Source organism: Sebastes fasciatus, chromosome 4 (assembly GCF_043250625.1).
Source record: "Sebastes fasciatus isolate fSebFas1 chromosome 4, fSebFas1.pri, whole genome shotgun sequence".
In the NCBI taxonomy this organism is placed as follows: Eukaryota; Metazoa; Chordata; class Actinopteri; order Perciformes; family Sebastidae; genus Sebastes; species Sebastes fasciatus.
This window is the reverse complement of record NC_133798.1, coordinates 27,051,783-27,069,664: the sequence shown is the minus strand read 5'-3', so window position 1 is coordinate 27,069,664 and position 17,882 is coordinate 27,051,783. Positions and strand designations below refer to the sequence as shown.

The 17,882-nt window shown below is 40.1% G+C and overlaps 3 protein-coding genes across 4 annotated transcripts in view; 2 read left to right on the top strand and 1 right to left on the bottom strand.

The window, feature by feature from the left end:
• Positions 1 to 2,803: 2,803 nt before the first annotated feature.
• On the bottom strand, positions 2,804 to 5,224 carry LOC141766410 (zona pellucida sperm-binding protein 4-like). The gene is made up of 8 exons (XM_074633274.1): positions 4,792 to 5,224; positions 4,498 to 4,682; positions 4,308 to 4,405; positions 3,959 to 4,113; positions 3,684 to 3,876; positions 3,398 to 3,584; positions 3,240 to 3,315; positions 2,804 to 2,996 (listed from the first exon to the last, which is right to left on the bottom strand). The coding sequence occupies exons 1-8, from the start codon at positions 5,192 to 5,194 to the stop codon at positions 2,896 to 2,898; spliced, it is 1,398 nt and encodes a 465-aa protein (XP_074489375.1). The 5' UTR covers positions 5,195 to 5,224; the 3' UTR covers positions 2,804 to 2,895.
• Positions 5,225 to 9,487: 4,263 nt separating this feature from the next.
• On the top strand, positions 9,488 to 12,006 carry LOC141766411 (zona pellucida sperm-binding protein 3-like). Its single transcript, XM_074633276.1, has 8 exons — positions 9,488 to 10,009; positions 10,139 to 10,257; positions 10,435 to 10,538; positions 10,634 to 10,811; positions 10,912 to 11,029; positions 11,115 to 11,197; positions 11,279 to 11,442; positions 11,630 to 12,006. The coding sequence occupies exons 1-8, from the start codon at positions 9,545 to 9,547 to the stop codon at positions 11,692 to 11,694; spliced, it is 1,296 nt and encodes a 431-aa protein (XP_074489377.1). The 5' UTR covers positions 9,488 to 9,544; the 3' UTR covers positions 11,695 to 12,006.
• A 3,174-nt stretch (positions 12,007 to 15,180) lies between these two features.
• mapk8ip2 (mitogen-activated protein kinase 8 interacting protein 2) overlaps positions 15,181 to 17,882 on the top strand; it is a 37,686-nt gene continuing 34,984 nt past the window's right edge. Inside the window, exon 1 of one of the 2 annotated variants that reach the window (XM_074633256.1) lies at positions 15,181 to 15,714. In XM_074633256.1, coding sequence (XP_074489357.1) covers positions 15,650 to 15,714 — 65 coding nt within the window. In that variant the 5' untranslated portion in view covers positions 15,181 to 15,649. The remainder of the gene's footprint in view (positions 15,715 to 17,882) is intronic. The other variant, XM_074633255.1, reaches the window with a different exon arrangement.

Genomic DNA, 17,882 nt, shown 5'->3' with positions numbered 1-17,882 from the left:
TCTCGTAATATTACAACTTTTTTTCTCATAAAGTTATGACTTTATTATCGTAATATTACGACTTTTTCTCATAAAGTTTTGACTTTATTCTCGTAATATTACGACTTATTTTGTCGTAAAGTTACGACTTTATTCTCGTAATATTACAACTTTTTTTCTCGTAAAGTTCTGACTTTATTCTCGTAATATTACAACTTTTTCTCATAAAGTTGACTTTATTATCGTAATATTACGACTTTTTCTCGTAAAGTTACGACTTTATTCTCGTAATATTACGACTTTTTTTCTCATAAAGTTATGACTTTATTCTTGTAATATTACGACTTATTTTCTCATAAAGTTACGACTTTATTCTTGTAAAGTTACGACTTATTTTCTCGTAATATTACAACTTTTTTTCTCGTAAAGTTATGACTTTATTATCGTAATATTACGACTTTTTTTCTCGTAAAGTTATGACTTTATTCTCGTAATATTATGACTTTATTCTGTAAATCTCAGATGTTTTTCCCCCAAATGTGACCCTAAAACTCCGTAGTACATTTGCACTTTGGCCCTCACTGCATTAGACTTATATACTATATACTTAGACTATAAACTGTGTTACCTTCATCACAATGTTCAAATGTTTTGCGGCTCCAGACAGATTATTTTTTTAGATTTTTTGCCTAAAATGTCTCTTTTGATAGTAAAGGTTGCTGACCCCTGGGCTATGATGTTGGCGTACACAGGCATAGTTAAATCTTTGTGGTTTCATAGAAAATCAAATTAATCTTTTTTTGGGTGCAACCATGGGTGTTTTCATTTTTGTAGGATAAAGGGTAAGAGTGTCATACACTGGCTGTGTGTGTCAAAAGATAACACAAAACACTGCACAGTGAATAACATTCAAAAGTTGAATTGTAGTATATATAGAATACAGACACAAAGGTATAGGCCAGGGCTCAGCAACCTTTACTATCAAAAGAGCCATTTTAGGAAAAAAAATAATCTGTCTGGAGCCGCAAAACATTTGAGCATTGTGATGAAGGTAACACAGTTTATAGTCTAAGTATATAGTATATAAGTCTAATGCAGTGAGGGCCAAAGTGCTAATGTACTACAGAGTATTAGGGCCACATTAAGGGAAAAAACATCTGAGCTTTACAGAATAAAGTCGTAATATTACGAGAATAAAGTCATAACTTTACGCAAAAAGTCATAATATTACGAGAATAAAGTCATAACTTTACGAGAAAAAAAGAAAATAACATGTCAAATTACTGCTTTATAATATTACGACTTTATTCTCGTAATATTATGACTTTATTCTTGAAATCTCAGATTAATTTTTTTATCCGTCATACCGTCGTACCATAGACCTACAACAATGATAAATAAAATTGAAAATGTAAACAAAAAAACTGTTATTCATTTCCACTAATTCTTTTTATAAATCCACAGGGAGCCACTGAAGAGGGGCTAAAGAGCCGTACGTGGCTCCAGAGCCGCAGGTTGCTGACCCCTTGTATAGGCTAACGTTATGGGTTCCATTTTGCAAGATACCGGTAGATTAACTACGCAGTATTAGCCAACGTTTTGTTAGTATTCCGTTAGCATAACATTAGCTATCTTATCTGTCCGGATGATTGTGTAGTTGGCATTTGGCTTGTAGATCTGAAGATCATAGACCTACCTGTTTGTAAATTGGACATCGGCCTCCAACGATTAACGTATTTTGAACTGCTGACCGGTGTTCACTAACGCCAAAACACATCAGTGACTGTAAGCGGTGTCAAACTGTCAAGGTTTGACTCGTATCAATTGATGTCATAAACTAATTAAAATGTTGAAATATATGGCCCCTTTTGCCTCTGTCAGCTTCTCTTTAAATGGGTATTTGTCTTACGCACGTACTTTATACTGATGATGAACGATTGACAGATGACAGATGGATAGACAGATAATGACAAAAATGGCGGCGCGCCCCAGAATGCTCCGCGATTCCCATTTCCTGTTATAGATTAGTTTATGATTGAGAGATGTGGTTTTATGATAAAACCTGGATCATTGCAAGTTCTGAACATTTTCAGGTTTTGAGTTGAGTTATTAATAAACTATTTAAGCCAGTGGTCCCAGAACTTTTTTTTGACCTCTTAACTTGAAGCCATATTTACTCTGAACCCTTGAGTTGAGAGTAGTTCAACCAAAAAGAGTTTTCCCAGAGGCCCGAGCAAATACAGCTACAGTTAATCAAAAGAAAGATTAGAGAAAAGTATAAAAAATAATCAAAATTCAGGTTTTTCTTTCATTATGTTGTGATCCCCTACATTCATTTCAACACTCCTTGTGGGGTCCTGACCCCTTGGGAACCATTGGCCTATGTGTCAGGTTTCTTCTACATTAGACAGTAAATTGTTGCCTTGAAACATGTTTTAGAGCTTTATATTTTAATTTACAACTGTATTAAACAAATAAATACAAACTACTGCTTGGGCCTGTCAAGTACAGAAGCCTAACCTATGCTTTATGTTTGGGTGCAATAGGGTATAACCTGAGTGGTAGTTGTGTGCGAGGACATTCATGAACAGCTTAATACAGAATATGTAACTAGGTAGGGCTATTTCAGTTTATTTATTTAATATTATTAATTGTATTAATACAATTAATTATCTGATCTGATCTTCTGGGTGTCAAGTAGGCTACTTTATGTTGACACATAGTCATATAATATGTATTTTCTATAGTATTAGTATTAGCTTTCAGGCGGCTTCTGTGATGTCACAGAGTAAATAATGTATCTGAAAGAGATTTTACAACATAATTCAGCAATTTGGGAGATTTATTTGAAACTCAATCACTCTTCAGTAAGCATCTGGAGCAGAGATGTCATGATAATGTCCTGTCTGCATGTTGTTATTGAATTCGGCTTGGGTCAATGATGACAAGCTCCTTACTGCTAACCACAGTGGTCTCCGCTCTGGAGCCTCCCTGGACAGATGCGGCAACGCTTCTCCCTGCGTACAATACATGGCAATGGTCAGTTGCTGTCAGACTTGAGGTTGAGTAAGGCACAAGATGACGCCAGACATCATTTACTGTTTTGGTGAAAATATGTTCAGCGAAGAGCTTTTTCTGATTTTCATACCACAAACTATGCTTTTCCTTGATCACACTTGAAAAACACGATCTACTTAGACTCCAGACTAACGCCATACTTATGGTGTATGTACCATCAAAGTGAATACAGTACTACTTACTCTTTCTGTAGCACCGAGGTTCACAATTATTTCCCGGAGTGGGTCGGCACACAATTGCTTCGCAGTGGATATACACCTGGTCAAAAACAAATGTAATGTTTGAAAATGTGTAGATAAGGTGATATTAAAAAGCATATAAGCTCCTATAGTTGGAGTACCTTTTCCTTGAGAAGAGTCATAGCCACTTGATCTGCAGACCCTCCCGCGCTGGGATCGGGATCTCCAGTAGCTACAAACGTGAACATCTTGAAAATAAAGCGCTTGTGGTGGGATGGGTAGACGAGTCCTGATGAGGCATCCACAGGGACACTGGTGGTCAGATAACGGTCATCACGGTATGGGCAGCTATAGCAAGAAGAGAGAGTGAGGAATAAGGACTGAGTATAACATCAAAGAATTTATTAGAAATACCTATTTCCAAGTCAAACCAACACTTACTCTTACCCATCAATCAGCAAGTCCCACTGAGGAAGACTATGAGGGTACGGGTTAGAAGTTGCCCAGCATCTTCCTAAAGTCAAGAAGAGGTTGGGATCGGTCCTCTCCAGCATTCGGACTTCAACGTACACGGGATCCCTGAGCACCTTTGTGACGGGGTAGTCGGAATCCACGTAAAAGGAGCTGTTGGCCACATCCTCTGCTCAAGCAGAAAGCAGGTTGGTCACACAGTCGCTGCAAAATGAGACTTAACTGCACAAAATAATCTGCTTCACACTAACCTTCCGCACAACCCTTGTTAGCACACTGTCCGTTGCCCAGCCTCAGCTCCACGCGCAGAGGTCCAGGAGCTGCAACTGGGGGTGCAAAAACCAGGCCAACCTCAATGACCAGAGCCTCAACTGAGGTGCTGATATATCTACACTGGACAAGCAGCCTGAGACGAGAAATAAGGTCTGTTTCAGTCAGCCAGTCAGAAAACCATTGAAGTTTGGCTTGTAAAATATCACAATGAGAATTCAAGGTCAGATCACTGTATCGTTTTGATACCACTAGATTGTCTGAATAGCTGAGTAGTAGTAATCTTTTATGTTGTGACCACTCGGTGTTAAAAAAAGAAAAAACACATACTCATAGTGGCTGTCCCTGGTAATGCTTCCATAGGGTCCAATAGCGACTTCATATAAGGAGTTCATCCTGTTCTCATAGATTATAACCCCGGACTCCTCCTACAGTAAATTGACAGTATTTCAATCTTTATTACTACCATGAAAATGTATACAAATCAAAATTGAGCAGTCAGACGAGTCGCAACCCTTACCATCATGACAGTGCCGCACTCCGTGACGGGGAACTGGTAGATGGCGAAAGCTGAAGTGGTGCCAACAGGACTGCAGCTTTGACCTTCTCCAAGGAAGGCAACTGACTCCAAGTCGAGGTTTGGTAGGGTGGCGTCTCTGGCCACCACCAAGATGAACTGGGCGTCCTTGGTGCACTGAAGAGTCACTGAGAACAAACACATTTTAAAGCAAAGATCTGTAATATCAGTACTCTTTGAACACATTTTGAGCGTCAGAGTATAGAGGATATCTGTGAGGAATAGAAAAACTCTTACCAGATTTGCCATAGTAGCACATGCGTCCATCAAAGCAGCAGTTTATAGCCTGACAATCTGAAGCAGAGATGTCTGCAGCTCCACACTGTATCTTGTAGGACTCAGCCACTTCACAAGTGTGAAATGTTTTTGCAGGCTGCTGGGACTGCTTGATCTGAGGAATTGGCTGAAATGGCTGAGGCTGCGGAGCATGCGGAGCATGTGGAGCATGCGGAGGCTGAGGAGGCTGCGGAGGTTGCGTTGGCTGCAGAGGCGTGTACTTTCTGGGGGGTGTCTGGGGCCTCTGAGGCTGCGGCGGCGTCTGGGGCCTCTGCTGCTGCTGAATCTGGCCATATTGAGCGTCAGCCAGACAGCCAAGCAGGACAACTGCCAGAAGACAACCACAAAGCAACTTCATTGCCATGGCTTCACAGCACGGTGATTCGCAGAGAACTCCAGATACTGTGAAACATATTGTGCAAACACGCTGACTTTTATAAGGTATTGGTAATGTTGACTTGGTGATGACTCACATCCTATTCGCTGCCCACAGCTGCCAATCAAATGCTCCAGTTACTGGTTGGTCTGTGTTGATGCACTGAAGAGATTAGAGGTAATGCCAAACAAGTAAACCCAGAGAACAAATTGCAGGAATATCTGAGATGTTGCATCAGGAGATAGTAACAGTATGCATGATAGTAAACGTATTGCAATATTTATTGATTAGTAATCAATGCTTGCTACAGAGAGCTCACTGATTGTTAATGATCCTGAATAAAAGAGCTTGTTTGTACAATTTCTAAACAAAAAAACCCTTCACAGTGTCTGTATGACCTACAATGGGCAGGTCACGCTGTATTTGTGCAGCAGGACTAGACAAAACAAGTACCTCTTCTTATCTCTAAGTGTATTTGCCATTGCTAATCATTCAGCCCATGATGGGAAAATTAAATTTCATTGATAAGCATCCAGAACAACCTGGAGTAGCATCACAGTTCATCTCAAAAGCACAAATTTGACTTTGGCTCGCATGTGCAAAAACTGCTATTAAAAGAGTATATTAAAACAACATATCACATATAGACAGTACACATTAAAACACATTTAAAAACACATTCACATAAAAACACAATACACCAATAGAAGCTAGATTAAAAAGGAGCACCAGGTACCAGGACTGAATCAAGGTTAAATAAATAGATATAAAGCGCTGTGTGCTGAGATAGCAGGCTGGCCTCAGAAAGTATAGCTGTCCTCACATATTAAGATACTTAATGGCAACAGGGAGAAACATTTTTTTTATTATGTTTTCTTTGCACAGGGGACTCTGCACCTTTGCCCTGAGGGCAGTAGCTGGAAGTGGTGATTTAAGGGATGGCTGTGGTCATCTAAGATTTTGCCACTTACAGTAAACGTTGGATTGCTTTGCCATGGTGAGAGGACAGTGGGGTCTGTTTGCGACCTGTAATTGTTCTGCCCAGTTTGACTACTTCGGAAAGCTTTGTCTTGCTTTTGACACTTAGGTGCTCGAACCAGGACACAATGTTAAAAGTGAGTATACTTTCAAATCAGGGATTGGTCTGTTTAAAATGCATTGGCTGACCTCTAAACTCTGTAGCTTAAAGCAGCAGGAAGAGTCTTTGCTGTGCTTTTTTGTAAATACATTCAGCATGATTTGTAAAGGTAAAAGATTGGTCTAACACAGTCCCCAGGTACTTAACACTAGAACTAGAGCTCACTCAGTTATTCATTATATTCATGTCAAAACATTAGCTTTAAATATCTACAGTTCACTTTTGACTTCCAATAGTCTCCATTGTTACTATGAATATATCCTGAATGTATTTCTGACTAGTCGTGATTGTAATTGAAGATATCTTAATGATCCTTTTTGGATATTTAAAGCTAAGATTTTAGTCAAAATGAAATTGTTGCTATCTTGAACTGGACTTATGATAAGCAAAACAAAAATATATATATATTTAATTTAACTTTATCTACAAGAAGGTATGAATATCTGGAGTATTCTGGCAAGATAGTACAAAAAATGACAAATTCCTGATAATTCCATATTCAATCACTGATATATATATATATATACACACACAGTATATATATATATATATAAATTTCCCTAAAATAGTTTTGCTTGTTAAAATTATAATATATATAATTATAATATTATATCTTTAGATTGCTTTTGTAATATCTAGATACAATTTAAAATGATATTTGATATCGGTAATGTCTCATACTTTTCAGTGAAATATTGAAAAAGATTCTAAGACCAGGAAATATTGTGGGATTTGCACATTTGCTCAAATCCCGTGACACAGAGGAAACTGTTTGCAGATGGGGGTTGGTTTGACTTAGGGGTCACTATAAAGCTGTTTTTCTCACCCTTGTAGAAACAAAGATGTAGAAGTTTCATTCACATTTGACTCTTCAGAATGATGATTGAATATACCGTATCTCAAACATTAAAATATGTCTAGTCCTTTCAGGATATATTGAATTGAGATATCTGAGATGTTTAGTTTGATAAATGATGACAGCTCCATAGAGATACATTTTAATCAAGATGCTGTAATCTATTTGTAAAAATGTGTTATTTTCAGTTGATCTAATATGAATATCTCTTTTTGGGCTTTAACTGAATGTTTTTTTTTTTTAAATAAATCTTTTGTTCCAAACTGTAAATGAAAATGCAGAATTTTAAAATCTTGCAGCTACAGTCTGAATATGAGATAAGAGAAGTATCCGCAATGAAATAATGGAATATTTGTTAGTGACACAATTAATTAATCTGATGAAACAAGGGTCTTACTGTAATAATTTTGCACACCTGCTTTGTCTATTTAATTTTTTTGAACTTCACAACAAATGAACTGAACTTCGTACGACTTTGTCTTTTAAAAAATCTGGATTTGTTTTATTGAAAATGGTTTTGTTAAAAAAAAAAAAAAAAAAAAAAGAATTCTTTACTTTTGTGAAGAATGTTAGGGATATACAGTATATTATAGTTAAATGGTTAAAGGGAGAGCAAATATTATAGTGGTCACTGGGATTTTTTGGGTTGGGATTTTATTGATATAGTTAGAGATAATAGTTGGACTAATACAACTCAAGATCTTTACCTGATGCAGAGGAGAGATTAATCCCTAAAACCTGAATCAACCTTTAGTAATACCACTGCATGAGTCGTGTGTTAAATCATTTATCATGAAATCACCTGGCCAGAAGCTTCAGTCAGGTGGTGAATGTCAGAGAAAAGACATGGGTCCTCATCAAGTCAAAACTGGTTAGTGTTTTAAACCAATAAAACGTTAAACCGAACCAAATAAATGTTCGGTATAATGTAAAATAAACATTTTCTCCTTATGTCTCTTTGATTAACAATTCCTGAAGAATGGTTTCTTTTCTGTATCAACTTTTGTTTTTCTGGATCCTTTACAAAAAAGAAGTTTACTTCAAGTTTATTTTATGAAGTAAACTTAAGTATAGTTCAAGTATATTCCCAAGTGTACTTTATGTAATAAGTATACTGATATCAATGTACTAGTAGCATACTTCTAAGTGTACTACTTCAATACTTCTTAGGACTAAATTGGCCCACTTTTTAAATTATAAAAGTGTACTTTAGATATACTTTAAATGTAAGAGTAGTAAACTTTGAAGTGAACTTGTCAGTTTACTAGTTATATACTTGTAGCCCACTTTTTAGTTTATGAAAGTACACTTCAAAATATGCGCTCAGTAAACTACTAGTTTAATAATTTTTACTTCAAGTATACTTGTAAGTTTTCTTTAAGTAAACTTATAATACTTGGCCAAATATGTTTTTCTGTATACTTTATAAGCCAAGTATAATTGGACTTTTCTGTATACGTGCCAAGTACACTTAGACTTTTCTGTATACTTTTCAGTATAAAGGAAGTATACTTGGACTTTTCTGTATACTTGCCAAGCACACTTAGACTTTTCTGTATCCTTGTTGGTATAAGCTAAGGATACATAAGCATAATTTTGCTAAGTATATCTCTGATAAGTATAAACTGAAAGTATACTCTCTTATTTTAAGTTTAAAAGAAGTATACTAATAGCAGAATTGAATAAACTTATTTTTTTGTAAGGAATAAGTGAAACTGACTGGCCTCTGTATTCTTTTTAAATGTGGTGGTTAATCTCAGCTGATACTGGTTGGAGCCATATTGATTTGCAGTTCTTCACAAAATGTACTTTGGCAAAATCCTGAGTTTGTCATGTTGTGGACAGGTAGACCTTGGCGAGGGTCAACATAACTTTTTGTGACCACTACTTTCTGAGTGCATGTTTGCCAACTAATTATATATTTCTCTCACTTGCTTGAAGAGAAAATAATAGTAACTTTAAATGACTCTCATGTTGCTATTATTCATGTCATTTCACAATGATTTGTGTCAGCACATGCATGGTTTTGTGTTTAAAAGACTGTTTGTGAACACAGCTTGTGCTTTTCATTGCACAGTAACATTTTAGGCATTAAAAGCAATGAATAATCTAAACCCAGCTGAAGAGGCCTCAACAGAGCTGTAGGCATCGCTTTCGGTCAACAGCTGCAAACATTTCATTGGCTAATGTCGACGCTCATCAGGTCTGATGGGGAATGGCCAACAGAAGGGGCGGGAGTGTGATGGAAGTAAACATGCTCACTGTATTATAAAAGTAGGTGCACATTTCACATCTCCCTTACTTCACCCAGTGAACTGTGCAGATCACTTGTTGCTGTGAAGCCATGGGGATGAAGTGTACTGCTGCGTGCCTCGTGGCACTGGCCTTGCTCGGCAGCTTCTGTGATGCTCAATGGGGAGGTTACAAGCCCTCAAAACCTGCATACCCGAACCCAGGGCTACCCCAGAGATCGGACCCCGTCAAAACTCCGCCGGCCCAACAGGAAAAGCAGACATATGAGGAACCTCTCGTCTGGAGGTACCCTACTGATCCCCAGCCTGAGCCCCAGCCTGAGCCCCCAGTCAATGTGCCTTTCGAGCTGAGACACCCTGTTCCTACTGTAACCGTCGCTGTCGAGTGCAGAGAGAGGGATGCTCATTTGGAAGTCAAGAAGGACATGTTTGGGAAAGGCCAGTTCATCAATCCTAATGACCTTACTCTGGGAAACTGTGGCGCTGTCGCAGAGGACACCGGCGCTCAAGTGTTGATTTTTGAGACGGAACTGCACGGCTGTCTCAGTGAATTAACGGTAAGCCCAAAGAGGAGTCCAGTCACTGAAAAATAAATCATAAATTGTAAGGAATATTAATTAAAACAATGGTAAAATATGTTCATGCACGATGCTATTTGTTTATACAAATATTCATTTCTCAACTAGATGACAGAAGATGCCCTCATCTACACCTTCACTCTGAACTATAATCCAGGGCCTCTGGGCATGGGTCTTGTGGTGAGGAGCAGCAAAGCTGCTGTAATTGTGGAATGCCACTACCCAAGGTATGCAGACTATCAGTTATAAACAGACAAACAAATAAATAACATAAACTGATATGTAATCCATTGCCCTTGGCAAATCCAGGAACCATGGACCACCAAATCTGATTAGTTTATTCCAACAGCAGATGCACATTAATGTGATAATGACTTTCTATGGAAACATATTTAATCCTTTAGGAAGCACAATGTGAGCAGCCTTCCTCTTGACCCCCTGTGGATCCCATTCTCTGCGGTTAAGGTGTCCGAGGAATTCTTATACTTCACCATGAAACTCATGACTGGTGAGTTAAAGAACAATTTATCTGCATATCTTTATGGAACTGCGGTTCAAATATATATGTCAACATTGCTAAAATGTCTTTATTATATTGCATAGATGACTGGCAGTACGAGAGGCCAAGCTACCAGTATTTCCTGGGAGACTTCATAAATATTGAAGCTGTCGTCAAGCAGTACTTCCACATGCCCCTCGCGATTTATATGGACAGCTGCGTAGCTACTCTTTCACCTGAACAATCCTCCAACCCTCGATATGCCTTTATTGATAACTATGGGTGAGGTACTTTAATGGAAGTTGCTCTGTACAGTGAGAATAGATTATAACAAGCACATTTTGGTCCAATGTTAATTTGTATGTTTTTTTTCTGCATGCAGGTGTTTTCTTGATGCTAAGCTCACAGGCTCTGAATCTAAGTTCATGGCTCGCACTGCACACAACAAGCTTCAGTTCCGGTTGGAGGCCTTCAAGTTCCAGGGCGCCGACAGTGGAACGGTGACATCTCCAAGACTCATTTAATGTCAAATGCATCGAGAACACATCTAATGATAACCTGAACCCTTTATTATTATTCCAACAGCTCTACATAACCTGCCACTTGAAAGCAACATCTGCTGCCCTTGCCTGCGACGGTGAACATAGAGCTTGTTCCTACATCTATGGGTGAGTCTGCATGTGTGAAAAAAAGTGTCACTAGAGGATTGATATGGTATTTATTGCTTGAATCTTTCATTCTTCCTATAGGTGGGAGGAGGCCACCGGGGCTCATGCACAATGTGCCTCCTGTGAATCTGCTAATACTGGGAATGGACTTGGCTCTTCATCTGGTGGAACTAGGACTGGTACCTGGGGTGGCACCTCTCTGTCTAACCCGGGAAGGAAGGCCCGCGATGTGTCCGAAAATGAGAGTATGTATTGTCTAAAGTGTTTAATATTATATGAGGAAAACTGAAGAGTCAACATATTTTTTCCCACTGTTGTTGATATTATGTTACCGGCATCATGATGAGTTAAGTTCTTCCTGGATGCTTGCCTGTGTTGTAAGACAACCACACTGGTGCATACTGTGATACATGTCTTCTGTCTTCTCTCTAGGTTTCGAATGGGAAGGTGACGTCACCCTGGGTCCCATCCCCGTTGGAGAGAGGCCGGTTGCTTAACTCAGTTTCCTGCCATGGCCATCAAAATAAACCGTCTCATTGGTTCATAACTGTCTGTATGTTGTTCACTTGCTTCTTGTTAATAGTTCAGTTAAAAAACAAGGAAAGTAACCACATTTACTCCATTAAATGTAATCAACATTTGACATATCAAACACATAATAAAAGTGTAAGACCCAGAAGAAGATGAAAGTGTAAATTGCTTCACCATTGCCCTCTGTGTAAGGCTAAATATTAGGCTACACGTGGACCACATCTGCTAGTTCATACAATCTTTCCATTTGATGGAAATAAAAATGCAATTGCGTGAGAGCCTTGTGTCATTCATTGGATAGAAGAAAAGGCAAAGCTTTTTGTTTTTTCTTTTAAGCTGGATATTGACCATAGATTGAATAACTAGAGGAATAAATATATTATTATTTTAAAAAATGTTTTTTATTTAAGGTTAAAGGAATACATACGCATACTTGTAAAGGGACATACAGACAGCAGCAACAACATATATAAACAAAAAAAAAACATAAGAAAAAGAAAGGAGAAAAAAAAGTACTACCCGTTACACTATTACGTGCAGTGTCAAGAAATAAGTTCATATTTATATACATACATATTCATATTCATATATATACAACCAACCTCATATATATATACAGTATACATATGTCTATATCTACACGCGCATTCATACACATATCCACTTAGACACATTCGCTTACACAATTATCTAAAAAGGACATATTTACATCCCTTTAGTTGACCTTCATCGACATTATTTGTTTATTCATTTTGTTTAACTCCATCCTCACCCTGACTCAAAGTATCCCACCCACGCTCAAAAATGATATTCTGTTCTGTATTTCTATTAACATCCTTCTCCAGAACCCACTGATGTTTCAAAAACATTTTGAAACCTTCAGTGTTTAATTGCTGTCTTTTTATAGCTTTTAAATATAAATGCTTTCCCCATCATAATGATGCTGTTGTTCAGGTTTTTTCCCTTTTCATCATCCCAATAAATATATTATTAGTAAACATCATAAAGTTAACAACCAATTGAATAAATAAGAAAAGCATTTGGTAAAAGTGAAAGTTGCAATGAACTTTACCCTCCATTTGCTCACTGTTTGCTGGTTGACCTACTGCCAATACACATGCACTTGTTCTGTCAGTGAGTGAACATTTACCGCCTCTGTGTGGCTCAGATGGTAAACTGCAGTTTAGCAATAGTACACTTCAGCACCACAGGCAGTGAACAGCTCCACACTGCGCCTGCGCAGTACGGCCAGATAACCTAAAGTCTGAGGTGTGATTCACTGATTGATTGTTCATTTACTAACTGTGGTCCAGTAGTAATTAAAAAGGAAGGAAAACTGCAACCATCAGCTTCTGATCATCTCAAAGCGGTGACAGTGTCAATACAGATTAGGCCTATACTTTTATGTATGAAAAACAGTGTTTTATGGGGGAAAAAGTTTTAACTATATATTCTGCATGGTTTATTATGATGATTCTACTAACAACAAATGATGCATTTGAGATGTCAGGTTAAATAGACTGGTTAATTGTATGCCCCAAAATTAAAATATGACCCTACATTGATATGTATTACAGTTACAGTAGGCTACATACACTGTACAGTAGGGCTGTAGAATCATGGCAATATGATGCGTATCATGATACAGGGGTTACGATTCAATATATCGTGATACTGAACGCAAGGTAACATATTGCAATGTTTTAAAATCCAATTTTAGGAAAACCGTCATAGTATAAAGAACACACCACCATATGCATAAAAGAGGAGTAAAAAAAGTTCATTTCTAATGCAATCAGAGCAGTGGGATTTGTATTTATCACAGTCTCTGTAACATTCAGCATCACACTGGAGCACTACTTTAAGAGGACACATACACTGAGAGGGTGCACCTCTTTGCAAATGAAATAAAGTATAGGCTTAGTTAATCTTTGCATGTAAACGATGAATTAGAAATCGATACAGTATCACAAAACATAATATCGCGATATTCAATGTTTTCAATACCCACTGTACAGTGGGCGTTTTAAATGTAGTTAATTTTGTATGTTTCCTTGTAGATTTTCGTTCATTTTGTGGCACTTTTGTGTCCTGAGAATTCACCAGATCTTCTTCGTTAAATATTTGCCATTGTGGCTGTTTTTTCATCCTGTATATTGATCTGTTTTTTTCTGTATTTTCTGTTGCACTGTGCTCACCTGCTCTCTCTTTTACTTCTTTGCCTTTGTGTTTATGCACATCTGGATCAAGTTGACTGACACAAGCAGGATGGGGTCCAAAATAAACATCTTAAAGGGGCTTGAATCAGAGTGATGTCTTTTCTTGGGGAACCCCTGGATCCCCCTCCAGGACCTCTGGTGGTCCCCGGACCTCACTTTGGAAAGCATGTTTGTTCTGGCTGCTGAGTGTAATGTCGTTGTAAACACTTGTTTTCATACGACTCTGTAATCTGCTGCTCTGCTGCATCCACCAGGACGCTCATACGGTAACGGCACTGACGTTATACCGTCTCTGCTCCTCCACACCTGCTCCTCCTCCTCCTCCTCCTCCTCCTCCTCCTCCTCCTCCTCCTCCTCCTCTTCATCCTCCTCCTCCTCCTCCCTCATCCTCCTCCTCCTCTTCATCCTCTTCCTCCCTCCTCCTCCTCCATCCTCCCCCCTCCTCTTCCTCCTCCTCCTCTGTCTCCCTCCTCCTCCCTCTTCCCTCCTCCTCCTCCTCCCTCCTCCTCCTACTCCCTCTCCCTCCTCCTCCTCTTCCTCTTCCTCCTCCTCCTCCCTCCTCCTCCCTACCTCCCCCCTCCTTCTCCTCCCTCTCCCTCGTCCTCCTCTGTCTCCCTCCTCCTTCTCCTCCCTCTCCCTCCTCCCCCTCCTACTCCCTCTCCCTCCTCCTCCTCTTCCTCTTCCTCCTCCTCCTCCCTCCTCCTCCCTACCTCCCCCCTCCTTCTCCTCCCTCTCCCTCGTCCTCCTCTGTCTCCCTCCTCCTTCTCCTCCCTCTCCCTCGTCCTCCTCTGTCTCCCTCCTCCTCCTCCTCCCTCTCCCTCCTCCTCCTCTCCCTCCTCCTCTGTCTCCCTCCTCCTCCTCCTCCTCCCTCTCCCTCCTCCTCCTCTCCCTCCTCCTCTGTCTCCCTCCTCCCTCCTCCTCCTCCCTCTCCATCCTCCCTCCTCCTCCCTCATCCTCTTCCCTCCTCCTCCTCCTCCCCTCTCCCTCCTCCTCCTCCTCCCTCTCCCTCCTCCTCCTCTCCCTCCTCCTCTGTCTCCCTCCTCCTCCTCCTCCTCCCTCTCCCTCCTCCTCCTCCTCCCTCCTCCTCTTCCTCCTCCCTCCTCCTCCTCCTCCCTCCTCTTCCTCCTCTTCCTCTTCCTCCTCCCTCTCCCTCTCCCTCCTCTTCCTCCTCCCTCCTCCTCCTCCCTCTCCATCCTCCCTCCTCCTCCCTCATCTTCTTCCCTCCTCCTCCTCCTCCCCTCTCCCTCCTCCTCTGTCTCTGGCTGTCTCCGCACTGCTGGCCTGTATCCGTTGTGTGTCACACAGTCAGCAGCATCATCACAGCAGCAGCAGCAGACATTTGTTGGAGGAAAAACACGGACTGCGGTCGCATCCTGCGCGCTCTACGCATCGCGTTGGACGTATCCGGGGGAGGGAAAACAACAGGATTGTATTTTAATTCCCGCGTTGTTCTTGAAGATCATTTCACCCCTCCACCACCACCCTGCTCGTGTGGATGGTTGACTGCAGATTTGATGGTGCTGAGCAGGCTGGTCTGATTGCAGGCTTGCGGCCAGGAGGGGGCTGATCTGTGGGGCCGCAGAGAGACAGGAGACAGAAAGCAGCTCTCTGTCCTCCGTCCTCCGTCCACGTCCTCTGTCCGGTTTATTGTGAATGTGATCCGTGATTTTCTGCAGTCGCTCTGAGTCATTTGTGGAAGAAGATGGCGGACAGGGCTGAGATGTTTTCCCTTTCCACTTTCCATTCCCTCTCCCCTCCTGGTTGCAGGTAAGAGATTATAACATGGGCAGTGTGTTGGGGGAGGATGGGGGAGCACGGATGATGAGTGGAAGAAATGACACTAAAGATGATGCATCTGTTTTGTTTTGATGCCTGCAATAAAATGCACATTCCCTATAATCATAATAGATGTTTAGATGAACCTGCCAGGCCTGCTGCTGCCTCCATCCATCCATCCATCCCTATAGAGTTGCTGCAGCTGATCATCAGGGAGGCCTCTTGTTTGTGTTTTGGAGCTGATGCATTCCTCAAAGATTTCTTTAACTTCTATTATTCTTATGTGAATGTGCATGAAGAAGGGTTAAAAAAAATGGTCAAATAGATGACAAATGACTGATCTTAAAGCTGTCGCGAGAGGCAGGCAGCCGCCTTGCGCATTCTCTGTGAGGCCCACGCCCTGTTGAGTCCAACCCAGGCAAGGACATGCTGCTGCTGAACAATGATGATGATGATGATGAAGTGCTCTTCATAATGGTATATTGTTTCAAACGCCTCTAATGTGACCTCTGCGACACACAATAGGACAAAATCTGCTGGCGTTTTCTTCTTGCCTATAAACACAATTGTGAATCTGCTGGCTGTTATACCAGAGATCAATAACTTAGTGATACAGCTAGTTAATCTCTCCATCTCTCCATCTCTCCAAGGTTGTCTATGTTTGGTTAACACTGGGGTTTCTTTAGTGTGGATTAAGATGTGCAACACTTTGGTGTGATTTGGATGAAACTGTGTGTAGGCTGCTGCAATATTCAGATCTGCTTTTAGCCTTGAGGCATATAGGAATGTGTTGTATAGAAACATGAGAGATTTCATTGTATTTACTAATTTGATTTCCATATAATCACATGCCTGCTGCTGCTGATGCAAGGCCTTCCTCTCTGTTAACAAATACAGGAGTAGGGATGCACCGATCCCGATACTGACACCGATACCTGGGCTTTGGGTATCGACCGATACCGAGTATCGATCTCATACCAGTGTTTGATTCATAAGCTGTTTGCCTCACTGTGTGGAAGTGACTGGGATCATTATTTTATGTGTAAGGAAACATCAGGCTTGAATTAAACATTGCTTTCCTAACTTTGTAAAACAAATAAATACATATATACATTTACTGAATAGTATAAAAATAATAAATAATAGACCAGCAACTTGGTAAAGAATCTTCAAAATTAACAGGAAATGACATTTCAAGTGTAAACCTTTTTAATGCAGCAAAAAATTAGTCAAAACTTCCAGTATTAGTGTATAAACATAGAATTGAATTGAATAGATCGGCCCCATTGTCACCGATACCCAGCTATTTGAGTCAGCATCGGCCTGATATCCGATCCAGTATCGGTATTGGTGCATCCTTATAAAGGAAAACAACTAGGCTACTTAACAACGACTATTTGTAATCATTGTTTTGCTCCTATACATTCATTTTACTAAATCGTCCCCAGAGTGGCAGAAAGAAGAAAAGTCCAGAAAATAGGTTGAAAAACAGTAAAACGATTTATCTGATGTTGCTCAGAGCACCAGAAAGCTCAAATCCCGGATAGTGGAGGCTTTCTGCATTAATGCACATAATGCCACGCCGTTTCATCGTCCCCGTGTCTGCCTCCACATGTCCAATGTCCTTACAGAATGCAATCACATTAGCGAGCCATCTACCATCAGTGGATTTATATCCACAGCATGCTCTCATGTGGGGGGTTTGGTTACATACTGTAGCTTCATCTCATGGATGGATCATATCAGATCAATAGACCTGGTGTTATGCATGACTACCACTGACCTTAGTTCAGAGCACAGAGCCAAGATTTGGTCAATATTTTAAATTTACAGCGTTGGCAAACAGCTGGTGCGAGCTAATCTTTATTTATCTTTTATTTATCAGAGGAATAATGGGAGTAACTCTTTTCTTTATTCTGTCTCTTACCCCGCTTGTATATGTGTCACTAACTCCAGATGTAGTTTACGTCTTTTCAGTTTACTTCTCTCAAAAATAAAGCCAGAAGACGTGTGAAGAGCAGCTGCCCAGCTGCCGGCATCACTCTTTTAATTGAATGTTGCACTCTATTTTTTTCCAATTACTTTTGTGTGCATTCAAGAGTACACACATTATTTGTGTCAGCTATGGATCATCGATTTCACACTGTGACATACCAATA

Coding starts and splice junctions, on each gene's coding strand:
- LOC141766410 (XM_074633274.1), bottom strand. CDS start 5,194: ATGGCAATGAAGTTGCTTTGTGGTTGTCTTCTGGCAGTTGTCCTGCTT. Junction 4,114..4,307: donor ACCAGGGACAGCCACTATGA/GTATGTGTTTTT, acceptor TTCTCGTCTCAG/GCTGCTTGTCCAGTGTAGAT. Junction 2,997..3,239: donor ACCTCGGTGCTACAGAAAGA/GTAAGTAGTACT, acceptor TATTGTACGCAG/GGAGAAGCGTTGCCGCATCT.
- LOC141766411 (XM_074633276.1), top strand. CDS start 9,545: ATGGGGATGAAGTGTACTGCTGCGTGCCTCGTGGCACTGGCCTTGCTC. Junction 10,010..10,138: donor GCTGTCTCAGTGAATTAACG/GTAAGCCCAAAG, acceptor TTTCTCAACTAG/ATGACAGAAGATGCCCTCAT. Junction 10,539..10,633: donor CACCATGAAACTCATGACTG/GTGAGTTAAAGA, acceptor TATATTGCATAG/ATGACTGGCAGTACGAGAGG.